Raw genomic sequence first — 13955 nt, 5'->3', positions numbered from 1 at the left:
ATAACTCTGTTAAAATCAGCTAAACATGGGAGATAACTCTGTTAAAATCAGCTAAACATGGGAGATAACTCTGTTAAAATCAGCTAAACATTTTAATTACGTTGTGTTGTTAAGGGAATATTTAGCTTCTCAATGATCAAAATAAGTGTTTGTCAAACTGCTATATAACCGGTGTAATTTTTCTGATAAAATGGTTGGTTCAAACTTTTTGAAATTTTTGAAGTTTTGTCAAAGTAAATACTTTGTCAAAATTTTATGAAAATTAAAAGAGCTTAATCAATTTTAGTGAAGGTGTTGGATACCACCTTAAATTGTATTCTGATGGATAGATTGGATGTTTAACATCCAGTGGCATATTAAATGCATATTCAGGAAGAGAACATGTGAGAGCAATTTGAATATGAACCCTGCTTTATACTAGACCTTCAGCTGAATTGACTTTTAAAATGCTCTTTCACAAGTAAGTTGTCTGCTGAAAGACATTTCACTCTACCTGGACACATTATTCTGACCTAAGAGTTGACCAGTCCTTGCTACCTGGACACATTATTCTGACCTAAGAGTTGACCAGTCCTTGCTTCCTGGACACATTATTCTGACCTAAGAGTTGACCAGTCCTTGCTACCTGGACACATTATTCTGACCTAAGAGTTGACCAGTCCTTGCTACCTGGACACATTATTCTGACCTAAGAGTTGACCAGTCATTGCTACCTGGACACATTATTCTGACCTAAGAGTTGACCAGTCCTTGCTACCTGTACACATTATTCTGACCTAAGAGTTGACCAGTCCTTGCTACCTGGACACATTATTCTGACCTAAGAGTTGACCAGTCATTGCTCTTACTCTCCTGAATGTTGTGTGTTTAGCTGAGAAGCAGCCATGGTTTGAATCCCAAGACCTCTCACACTGAAGGCAAACACACTACCACGAATCTACTTCAGTCTTTTTTTCTGAACTTGTTCTTTTCTTTCATTGTTTTATAAGTTTTTGGTAAGCAAATCTTTAAAGTATATTTTTACCAAAGATATTAATCACATGAATATTAAGAATTGTTTTGTCATGTTATTGTGGATACATTATTATTCGTTGGATACTAATTTTCGTGGTACAGGAGAACCATGAATTTAAATGTTTAACAAATTACAAGTTTTCTACATGACGGTATGCAGACTTTGCCAAAACCACAAAATTAAATAGCGACGAATATGTAAGATTTCCTCAAACCACGAACATTGGTACCCATGAAAATAAATTAATCCACAGTGTTATCCAGAAAAGTAAACTGAATAAACCAATTATTTAACAGATAATGTCTGAAGCAGCTGACAAACTGGTTGGTGAACACGACTTCAGAAATTTCTGTAAGATGGATGTTGGAAATGGGGTTGTGAATTTTATGAGAAGAATTGTCAAAGCCGACATTGCTGTCCTTGATGAACGGTAATTATATTATTAAAAGTCTGGCTTTTTGATTTCACTTTAATCTGATGATTGAGAAAAGCAAAGTTAACCCAAATTCCAAAGTTTTTACATGTTAATTTCATAATTCATAATTATGCATTGATTAAGGTTAAAGGGTCAATTCTAACCACTGATTGATGAGGAGACAAAGTTTCAAAGATGGACCAATGTACGTTACTTTTCAACCAGTTGTTTTTACCTTTATATTTAACAATTTCTTAATATCCAATAAAAAAATGAAATTCTTAATATAGGGTAGAAAATATAGAATATTAAATTTTCTATAGTGTTATTTTTCCAAGTCTTTTAACTGTGTCCTCCATTGTATTGTAGTGATAGTGAGTACCAAATGTGTGAGCTAACAATTACAGGCTTAGCATTCCTTTGGCACCAGATCAGGTGTATTGTCACAGTCCTGTTCCTGGTTGGACAGGGAAATGAAAAACCACAGGTAACTTGTATATTTAATTTGTCCCAAATCCGAACAATTTTTTGTAATCCATTGACAGTTAATGAAACACAACAAATTTTCTTTTTATGCCAGAAAAAAAGTTAATTTATATCAGGCTTTGTAATCCTTATCTCATTGATAGAGGTTTGTGAACTATGGAATTAAATGAGAAATCTTGTCATGACATGACAAGACCTGCAAAAAAGCTTGTTTATATGGAACAAAGTACGTAGGGTATGATATTTTTTTACCTATCAGTCTGTCCGTCTATCCTGTTCTTGTCATCACAACTCTATATCCATATAACATACCTTTTTGGTGAGAGTCAATCTGACTTCTCTGTATTTCTGCACTAGTGTGGTTTCATTATTGATTGTTGGATACCAAATTTCGTTAATTTCATGGGTACAGGTGAACCACGAAAGATAATGTTCAACGAATAAATTTTTCTCAATAGGTTTGTATGTCAACAAAACCTGGAAATAAAATATCCCTGAACATGGAAGTTTTCCTTAATCAACGAAAATTGATACCTACGAAAATAAATGAATCCAGTATTTATTAAGTAAATATTATGCATCACAAACTTTGTCAGAAATTTTTATTGGTTGATTTATATCTCCATTATTTTTATTCCCTTTTCTTCGCATTGTTACAAGGCTCTGGTGCTTTAAAAAATTGTGATATGTAAAAATTGTGATATATTCTTTGTATAAACATGACTTGACATACATGTATAGTAATTTATCACTGCATTGAAGACCAATTGGTGGCCTTTGGCTGTTATCTGCTCTTTGGTTGGGTAGTTGTCTCTTTGACATATTCCCCATTTCCACTCTAAATTTTATAGTAGACCTAATGTTATTTTCTTTTGTAGATTATAGATGAATTACTAGACATAGATAAACATCCCAGGAAACCTCAGTACACAATGGCATCAGAACTCCCGTTAAATCTCTTTGATTGTGAATTCTCTGATGATATTGAATGGATCTATGAAGCTGGTAAAGTATTGTTTAGATATTGTTAGTCTTGGATATATTTCTTGTATAGAGAATTTGAGATAACTGAAACTCTTTCACTTACCAAGAAACTATTCACTTTCACTTACCAATAAACCATTCACTTTCACTTACCAATAAACCATTCACTTTCACTTACCAATAAACCATTTACTTTCACTTACCAATAAACCATTCACTTTCACTTACCAATAAACCATACACTTTCACTTACATGTGTATACAGAGAGTTCTTTTTTTGTTCTTTTTTACATCTGATGAACATAGGATGTGATAGTGAGAATTTTCAGGTTGAATTTTTTTTATTAAATTGGCTTACTAAAAAGTTTGGTCACATCAACATGAATTCATTGTTTGGTTTTAGCCTAGATTTCACATTTCACTGAACAGGGACATAGAATAATGCAACTGGGGCATATGGACATATTTCCTTATAAATAAGATGTTGTATGAGTGCCAATGAGACAACTCTCAATCCAAGTCACAATTAGTAAAAGTAAACCATAATAGGTCAATGTACAGCTTAACACAGAGCCTTAGCTTACACCGATCAGCTAGCTATAAAGGGCCCAAAATGACTGGAGTTAAATAATTCAAACAGGAAAACTAACAATCTAATCTATATAAAAAACAAGAGATGAGAAACATATATGAACCACACCAATAAATGATAACCACTGAACAACGGGATTCTGACTCTCTAAAAATGCACCTGTCCTAAGTTGGGTAAATACAAGCATACATTTCACATTACATCAACAAAATTGAAAAAATTGTGAATTTTGCACATTTAAAACAAAATCCAAACTTTGTTGCTAAACTTTTTAAATAATTGACTTTATTTCAGACTGGCATGAAGAGAATATAAGACACCTACAACAAATGTGGGCACAGCATGCTGTCAGGTTTGTACAGATATTGATGTTTGTATAATTGCTAAAAAGTAAAATCACATAAATACTGAACTCCGAGGAATATTCAAAACATAAAGTCCCTAATCAAATGGCAAAATCAAATGATAAGACACATCAAACCAATGGACAACAACGGTCATATTCCTGACTTGGTACCGGCATTTTCAAATGTAGAAAATGGTGTATTGAACCTTGGTTATTGTGCTTAACCTCTCACTTTTATGACAGTCCCATCAAATTTCATTATATTTACAATCTCGCTTGAACAAAACAGACATAATAGGTTAAATTGTCAAAATATGGTGTACTAGAACAAAAATAAACAAATATTAAATTAAGAAGCACAAAAATCATCCATCAATGTTATTCTTCAGAGATAGAGTTGTTATTCATTTATCAGCAGTTTTTAAAGATGCAAGGTGAATCTATTTGAAGAACTGCTTTGAGTAAAATATGAATTGTTTTTATTGTTGAGAATGAAATATAAAATGTAGAAATAAGAAGGTTTAGAACAAGAATTTAACATTTTAAGATAAAACATGAATTTATTCATTCTTGAGACTGTACCCATAATCTTTCAGAACAGAACATTAATTTGCTTTGTAACTGTTATATATAATACAAAGATTTATGTTACAGAACTGCAATGTTAAAAAGAATGCTAGAAGCAATGGACACTGCCAAAGTAGAAACAGGTAACAAACTCATTCAGCTGTCAAATAGGTTAATAAACTTGTGTTATTCAAGTTAAAAATGATTGTCAAATGTTAAAAAACAAGTTGATAATGAAGCAGTTTCCCAGTTACTTGATTTATGTTGATGAGGAAGTTAGTGTTCTCAGTTCTTCATTGGTCAAAATATAGATATGACCTTAAGGTGGTACCTAACACTACAGGGAGATAACTCTGTAAAGTCTTCTAAACGTTTTAATTACGTTGTGTTGTAAAAGGAATATTAAGCTTCTCAATGATCAAAATTGGTGTTTGTCAAATTGCTATATAACCAGTGTAATTTTTCTGACAAAACAGTTGGTTCAAAATTTTTAAAATTTTATATTTTTGTTAAAGTGTCAAAGTAAATACTTTTACAAAATTTTATGAAAATTAAAGGAGCCAAATTAATTTTAGTGAAAGTGTTGGGTACCACTTTAAGTTGTATTTATGTCCACTGGAAGAAAAATATAGTGAGCTTATCATTGAAAAAGAATGTCAAAAATCATAAGATTCCACAGATCCTGTAAAGTAATCCCTATATCTTGTATTCTGCAGCTTTCTTCGTAGACGAAATAAAAACTGGGTCCTTTCATTTAGGCACGACCCATTTTTGTGTTCCATGCAAAGAAATACAAAAGTTGACCAAACTTGCAAGCTCCATGTATATATATTTTTTTCCATACATCAGTTTCTGAACAATATGTGCAATTAAATAATTATTAAACAAACTTGAGGTAATGACCACTTATTAACCTAATAATTTAACAGTTGTAAAAATACTACATCTATCCAACTGAAAAAAAGTAATGTGTATTATTAATTCTACAACTTATACAAATAAGGAAATAGAAATCCATCCTTTTGTCTGTCTGTTTGTAGTCCGTCAACTGTACAGGATAATACATACATTGAATTTTTTTTAAATTTTGGCAGACCGTGATATTCTCTCTGGAATGTAGATTCTCTGGACTTAATATTATAATTGTGTAAAACTGTTTTATGAGTGTTTATATCAAATTGAAGTCCTGGAAGTACTGTAAATTCAGAAATTATTGCGTACATTTATTATTGTGATTTTGTCATTTTAGACTAAAATGCGATATTCAGAAAAATCCTCTTTGATTCACATAAAAAATTTCAAAATGCGAGTTATAATTATTGCGATGATAACCCTGTTGCATTTTTCGCAATAATAAAAACATCCCATTCAGTTCTGAATATTGCAGAATATACATTGAAGTTTTAAATTTTTTTGGCAGACCGTGATATTCTCTCTGGAATGTAGATTCTCTAGACTTAATATTATTGTGTTACATCAGTGTTTATATCAAATTGAAGTGTGCCTACAGGAGAGACCTTTCAGTATATTTTGTATTTAAATTGTTTTTTTTCCATTTACAGATAGTGATATTGCCCCTTGGGTTGACCTTAGTCCTCCACTGTATTCCCAATCTGATTGGATAGTACCAGGGAAGGTCAAAGTTTATAAACCATTATTAGACAGACAGAAATGTGGTAAGATACTTGATACTTCATTCTCTATTACCCTATATTGTCAAATGTAAAAAAGAATATTTCTCTTTCAAACTGAGATGCTTCAAAGTTATTACTGCTACATAAGGGACACCCATTCTATTGCTCATTACAACAAGTGGAACATATTCTTGGGTATTTGTGATCAGAATTTTAATTTAAAAGAGTAGACAAACCGACATCTGTTAACACTTTTATTTATATGTCTCTTCTAGTCAAGGTTAAAAAAAGAGAATAAGGCTTTCTGTTTCCATTGGTTGCTTTTAATTTGTGAAGATCAAGATAAGTTTAGTTATGGTGAGCCCCTCATGGTATGCCTGTGATATTTGGTATGCAGTTGAAGTAGTATTGGCTCATCTAATTATTATGGGGAGTATTTGCCCTGCCCCCTCTGGAGTGGCCTATTGTTCCTGAAAAAAACAAAGTTAACATGTCGTGGTGGTTTGGGATTAGGTTAGTTTGATCGGAAACAACTTATGGTTAGTCCATGATATTTGGTATGCACAAATAATCTCAACAGATATTACACATGACAATGCTACTTCTACATTTGATTATTGCTATCAAACTTGCATATAGACGAGACATATTTCTGTGTCAACTGTTTATGCTTTAAATGAAAATGGACTGTTGGAAAGCCATAAAATATAAAAGTTGTGTTAAAAAGATAAGCTATGGATACAATATCAGATACGGTGAATAGGGTTTAGTAATTTGATAAGCATATAATTTTGTAGTCCAAATAATTATGACGTCTTGAAAGGCTATTAAAAAAAAATTTCTTTGACGCCTTACTTCGACGTCATAATGCTGAAGCCGCCATTTTCGGTTGGACTTTGAGACCCAAATTAGCCATCAAATTTTCATTGAAAGCTAAAAGAAATTGCATATATAAAAATTCTTACCTTTTATGTGTTTGTTTGTGCAAAATATTTCTAATTAATCCCTACAGAAATAATAATAATATAAGTAACAATTCCATCCAAGGCGGGAACATGTCGACTGCATTTTTTAAAACGTTTAGCTGATTTCTTTTTAGATTATAAAATAATTTTTACATCAAACTCTGTAAAATTTGACAGACCCGAATTCCGGAACCTTTGTTTTACATTATCCGGAAATTCAGGTCCGTCAAAATGTACCGAGTTTGGTTCAAAAATATATTTTATACTCCTAAAATGAAGCATCTTGAGGAGAAATCAGCTAAACGTTTTAATAAAGCAGTAAATTCCTCTCAAAGTCCAACTGAAAATATGAGTTTGGCGTTATGACGTCGAAGTAAGGCATCAAAGAAAAAAATTATAATAGCCTTTCAAGACGTCATAATTATTTGGACTAATAATTTTGTTATTGGTTCAAGGAAAAATAAGCTATGGATATAATATCAGATACGGTGAAAAGGGTATATAATATAATTTTGTTATTGGATCAAGGGGAAATAACTCTATCTGATTTTAATGCAAGTCCTGATGATGTTTAATTATATCCCCTTAAACATTGTCATTCACAATTTTAATAAAAAGAATGCTAAATGATACTGAACATTAATTAATTTATTGTGAGTTAGATGCTGTTACAAATTTCTTTGATAAATTAGGTAGTATTGTAAGCAATAGCTACTGTTTATTTATAAATTTCGAAAACATTTTGATAAAAAAAGACCTTTCTTTGAAAAACAAGTCATTTTACATTTATTAATTAGTACACCTTTTTAGGTTAATAATCAGAACAAAATCAATATTTTATGAATTGAAGAGTCTTTCCATTTTATATTGATTATTTTTGATGGTTGCATTGCAACTGTAATTTATAAGATGTAAGTTTAGTACATTTTATAGACAAGTATATATAATAATTTACAAGTATAAGTATCATATTAATCAAAAGAAATCTACAACTAGTAGGTTGCTGAATGAGCAATAATGGCCCTAGAATCCCAATAAGTACATTTATGAAGTATCAATATTGGTTCTAGAATTCCCAACAAGTAGGTTCATGAAGGATTGATATTGGCAATAGACTCAAATGAATTTTAATTTCAGTTATAATGGAAAACATTGAACAAATGTGGCCAAACTTTTTATGATTGGAAAACCCCTTTAAATACATATAAACAGGAAATTCTAGAGTTGTAATTTTCTTTAAATATGATTGTGAAGTAGTTTTAATTATTGAAAACAATCATTAGATAGAAAAAATGAATAGTTCATCTAACTTTGCATTTTCAGGACTTCAATATTTTTTATTTTTTTTTACAATATGACGGCAACAAAATAAAGTCTTCATTATTCAAAAACTTGAATAGACTTAACAATAGATTTAACAATAACTTGTAAACAGTAAAATGATATTCAATTCAAGACGTACAAACGTGCTTCTCAATAAGATCTACAAACAAGCAAACCTAACTGATTGCTATAAAAATGCTAAAAGGAAATAACTAAATAAATATTTAAATGAATAATTTTTTCCAGGTTACCAAATCATGCTCTTGGTATTATTGTTTTTATCAAACTAATACCTTTCACTGTTCTGCTGGAAATATTGCAGTGTTTGTCTGCTCTAAGTCAGGTTGTCTCTTTGACATATTCCCCTTTCCATTCTTAATTTTAATGTTTTAATTTTACAGAAAGTTTGGAAGACAGAATAGAACATTTTGCAAAGAGGCGGAAAATTATGTCTGCAACAGAATCAACCGTAGAGACTACATGATGGCAAATATGTGGACACACATAAATGTCTTACCAAACATATGAAAGATGGTTTCATTTAACAATGGAAAATCATCACTTATTGGAGGCATCAAATTTGAATATATCTGTCTCAGTTGTCATGGAAATATAATGGAAAAAGACAAAACAGAAAAAACTAAATAATAAAGATATGGAATCAAGATTTCATATTTGTTTCAAAGGCAGCAAGAAGAGTTAAAGAGAAGTCATTTGACACCAAAGCAATACATGTATTTGATGTGCTAGACACACCTGAGCAATACACCTATTTGATGTGTTACTGTGTACACCTGAACAATACACCTATTTGATGTGTTACTGTGTACACCTGAACAATACACCAATTTGATGTGTTACTGTGTACACCTGAGCAATACACATATTTGATGTGTTACTGTGTACACCTGAGCAATACACGTATTTGATGTGTTACTGTGTACACTGTCCACATTGTAACTTATTATGCTAGTCAATTATTAGCTGCATTTTGGTGCAGAATTATATTACAAGGGTGCTAGAGATTACATTTCTATTTTTAACTTTATTCCCTGTTTTGTTTACAATATTTTAATTAATGCTGCATAATTTTGTTGAGAGAAGATAAAGTGCTAATTTTTAATGGAGCAATACTTTGTTTATATATTTTGTATATAATGTTACATGTGGGGAAAGGTAATACTCAGCTTGTCTATGTTCTGCTGTTGTAACCTAGATGCATTTTTTAGATTTTTATGCCCCACCTACGATAGTAGAGGGGCATTATGTTTTCTGGTCTGTGGGTCCGTTCGTCCGTTCATCTGTCCAGTTTCAGGTTAAAGTTTTTGGTCCAGGTAGTTTTTGAAGAGGTTGAAGTCCAATCAACTTGAAACTTAGTACACTTGTTGCTTATGATATGATCTTTATAATTTTAATGCCAAATTAGATTAATACCCAATTTCACGGTCCATGGAACATGGGAAAGGATAGTGCGAGTGGGGCATCTGTGTACTTTGGACACATTCTTGTTTAGTATATGATAATGTTAGCACAGTTGCCAATCCTTAAATATACTTTTTCCAGGAGTACAAGTAGATCATCATATTTTTTTCTTTGGTTTTCACACACATATATATATAGGTATCAGAATTAAAGGTTGGGTTAGTTAGAAATAAATTACCTACAACTGGGGGATTAAATTTGTAGGTTCAATGAACTAAGGTTGTGACATATTATGTTTTTGTTGGTGAACACCTTTAAACCTTATAAGTCCCCTACTGGGGGTTGGCAACTTTTAACTAGGATAACTTAATTGAGGGTTGGCAACTTGTACCTAGGATAACTGAAACTTTGAATCTCTCTAGCTTTTTCATAGGACGCCTGAAAGTAAATAGATTTATAAATTTTAACCAAAGCATTACATATAGCCAGTTGGTAATTTATATTTGAAATATAAAAATGTTGATATTGTGGTAATTAGTTACCATGCATGCATATATAGTGAAGTTAAATATTGATAATTATGTATTTATTTACTTGTTTGTTTATATTTTAAACATTTTAAACTATGTTTGTTTACATGGGGATAACTTTGTATGTGCCAAATGATATTGTTACATGTTGTTATGGAAACAGGTATAGATTGTGTTATGTTATCATAATGGTTTTTATAAAGTCAATGTTACTATGGAGTCTAGCATAGGAGTTTGGTTAGCTCATTTGTAGGTACTCATCGACTGTTCCCAAAATAATGTCTTATCGTTTAATTGTTGATATCATGTAGCTTGTTTGTAAACACACATGACAGTTGCTATAGATAATTTAATTTTATAAATCATCATCCTTTTTCTTATGAAGCTAAGGTTTTACAAAAAAAATATTTACAGTCGTGTATTTTTATCTCCAGAATTACAATTAATTGTTTTGTTAAACTTTTTTTAAGTGTAAATAATTATACAAGTTTGTAAAAGTGAACTATAGGTTATTAATTGTTCAATGTTATTCTTTGAGAGTAACATAATGGTTAAAGAAAATAAATGATTAAGGATGTTTGATACTCTTGTTTTTTGACATTTTGTCTGATATTGGGAATCCTCTAGTTTCATGTACGTAGTGCCAATAAAAATGTTGCCTGCTGACCCCTTCTTTTTATGCCCCATCTAGGATAGTAGAGGGGCAATATGTTTTCTGATCTGTGCATCCTTTGTCTGTCTGTCTGTCCCGCTTCAGGTTAAATTTTTTGGTTAAGGTAGTTTTTTTATAAAACAGTCTTTTAAAAAGCTTATTATTTTGTAAGAGGAGTAAAGATCCTTAATTTAAAAAAAGGGATTTTTTTTACTCCTCCGTCGGGCATTTTATCTAATAAGTTGTTGAGATTTCAAGTACCCTGGTATCTTATGTATCTAGCCTCACAATTTTCAATAATTTTTAAAAGTATATGTTGTGCTTGTGGTTGTTTATAAATATGGTATTAGACGTAATAAGTCAAAATCAAGTGGAGGAATGCTGTGTACATTAAGTTGTTTGGAATGAGACATAGATATAGGAAGATGTGGTATGAGTGCCAATGAGACAACTCTCCATCAAAGTCACAATTATAAAAATAGCTTTTTATATCATTCCATAAAACAGTTCGAACAGCATGCATGAATAGTTAAATCATTATCAGCCTAATTCAACCTGTATTACATCAAGGTGCTTTTAAACCTCTCAAATAAAAGAAGATGGGGGGGGGGAGGGGGGGGGGTAGTTAAATCATTTTCAGCCTAAGTCAACATGCATCAAGGTGCTTTAAAACCTATCAAATAAAAGAGGGGGGGGGGGGGGGGGGGGTAGTCGCCTGCTATCAAAATGAATGAAAAAAAAACTGCTATATATATATTAAAAAGTTCCTATGTTACTACCACATACTATTTGTAGGTTACCAGTTTCAGGGGTAGCAATGAACCACAAAATTTAAATGTTCAGTGAATAGTCCAGTCAATCTAGCATAAATTTGACCCTAACCTTGAAGTAATTGCAACAGAAGATTTTTAAGTTTTAATCTAAATAGCATTATACCCCAAATATACACAGAAAAAAGTCCAACAGAATCTAATTTGAGGAAAACTAAAAATCATGATTTTAAAATTCCTATGGAGATTTGCATTGAAATGGTAGATAACTGCAAAAAAAAGCAGAAGAAATATCAATAAAAATTGATACAAAACTTTACCCGTTCTATTCAACAGAATGTATTGATTGTTGATGTTTTTTGCCATCTTTAGAGTAAAACAAACAACTGATTTATAAAACTAATAAGCCACCAAATCATTTAAAGTGGATTTTATCGACTACAATCAGGACTGTTTCTGGAGTTAATTGTAAATGAAATATGGTTAAGGATGAACTTATAATTATGTTTTTGATATAAGATCACACAACTGATATATAATGTTAACAGGGTAAAACTAGCGAATTGTTTTGATTGTTATTATTAAATGTTAACAGCACAAAACTAGTGAATTATTTTGATTGTTATTATAAAATGTTAACAGCGTAAAACTAGTGAATTATTTTGAATGTTATTATAAAATGTTAACAGCGTAAAACTAGTGAATTACTTTGAATGTTATAAAGTAAGCCATGACATGCTATGTGCCAATTGATTGTTTTCAATGTTGCCATAAAAAGACTTGTAGAGAAAATTTATAAGTGTTTGAAAATTTATTCTGTCTGTGTTTAAGAAGATATAAAGCTTAGGATGGTTATTTGATATTTAGAAAGTTTTTTGTGGTTTTTTTTTAAAATATTTTTGGATGGTGAATTTAACTATATTAAGAGGATAAGAAATATTGCTCATATTAACAAGAAAAGAGATTGAATTTAATAATTTTGTGTACAATGTCCAATTTGTTTGAGCTAATATGTACACATTTTTTAATGTGCCATTTTCATTTAAAATCTAAAATGTTTGATATACACCATAGGATTTGTTTAGTAAGAACCAAATTTCAAGAGGTGTATTTAACTCATATTTCATTTACAGCGGATTTCATTGAGTGTGTAGGCAAAGGTGATATCTTTAGTTAACTTTCTTGCTAGCTGAACCATGAAGTCATTATTAGGTTAGGAAAAATACCCTTCTTCAAGAGTAGACTAGTCTGACAGATAATCAATCTATCTGTCTGTTGGACCAGGCTACTTTGAAAGGAGGGAAGTATACCTGACCGAATAAGACTTCACAGTTCAGCTAACAAGCAAGCTAACCTTTGCCTACACACTCAATGAAATCTTCTGTAACATTGTACAAGGTTTTGTAGAAGATAAAAACTTGTCAGCAGATTGTTAACCTGGTGTTGTATGATCTGTTGTATTATATCTGCTTATAGTTTTAAGATTGATTATACATTCGATACATTCTATACCAACCATACAAGAGTTCGCCAATTGGTTTCTGCAATCTTTTAAACTTCCTATTGATTAAACAGTTGAACATCTGTACTGATACTCTTATGAAAGATTTTAAAGAATGTATTATTATATATGTTATTCTGTAACATTTGAGGTTTTTATATATGTTTTATGTATTGATAACATTATTTGACAACTATTAATGAAATGTTCACAGCATTATATTACTGTTAATGAAATTTACACAGCATTATAAAATGTCTTCCAAATGATAATAGAATTTTTCTTTACTTTTTTAAAGATCTTTAATCAGTTTAATGTCAAAACAAGCCAAGTTCCAACACAGAGGCTGAGCTTGTTCAGTCAAGTGTTGCATTTTTATACTCGTTTTGTTCACAACAGAGCATCTGTAAAATTGTACCTGTCATGTTCCTGTTCAATTAAAAGAAGAAGAAAATGTGATTTCAATGATTTTTGTAGAAATGTGTTGAGTAAGTTACACCTATAACTATTTGTACACCATTGCTGGATATCAAAAATGTTCCTGTAAAATTTTGACGCCACAATGCTAAAGTGATGGTTGTTTAAAGTCATCAGTTTAAGTGTCACAATATCTTACTTCATGTGTTGCAGATTCCAAAATAGCTATATGAAGTCTTTTCCATTTGTTTTTTCCGGCCTTAAAAATGGGGAAAATAAAAAGGGATTACTGATAATACTTTATGACAATTTGAATATAAGTAAACATAAAATAAT

At 31.0% G+C, this 13955-nt stretch overlaps 1 protein-coding gene across 1 annotated transcript in view; it reads left to right on the top strand.

Moving 5' to 3' along the window:
• Positions 1-8865, top strand: part of LOC143057935 (uncharacterized) — a 30762-nt gene extending 21897 nt beyond the window's left edge. Inside the window, exons 9-15 of the mRNA XM_076231387.1 lie at positions 1312-1445; positions 1800-1917; positions 2795-2921; positions 3787-3844; positions 4493-4548; positions 5968-6081; positions 8729-8865. Of these exons, the coding sequence (XP_076087502.1) occupies positions 1312-1445; positions 1800-1917; positions 2795-2921; positions 3787-3844; positions 4493-4548; positions 5968-6081; positions 8729-8811 (690 nt within the window). The 3' untranslated portion in view covers positions 8812-8865. The remainder of the gene's footprint in view (positions 1-1311; positions 1446-1799; positions 1918-2794; positions 2922-3786; positions 3845-4492; positions 4549-5967; positions 6082-8728) is intronic.
• Positions 8866-13955: the final 5090 nt, after the last annotated feature.

Source organism: Mytilus galloprovincialis, chromosome 13, assembly GCF_965363235.1.
Source record: "Mytilus galloprovincialis chromosome 13, xbMytGall1.hap1.1, whole genome shotgun sequence".
NCBI classification, from domain to species: domain Eukaryota; kingdom Metazoa; phylum Mollusca; class Bivalvia; order Mytilida; family Mytilidae; genus Mytilus; species Mytilus galloprovincialis.
The sequence above is the reverse complement of the archived record's forward strand: the minus strand, read 5'-3'. Positions and strand labels throughout refer to the sequence as shown.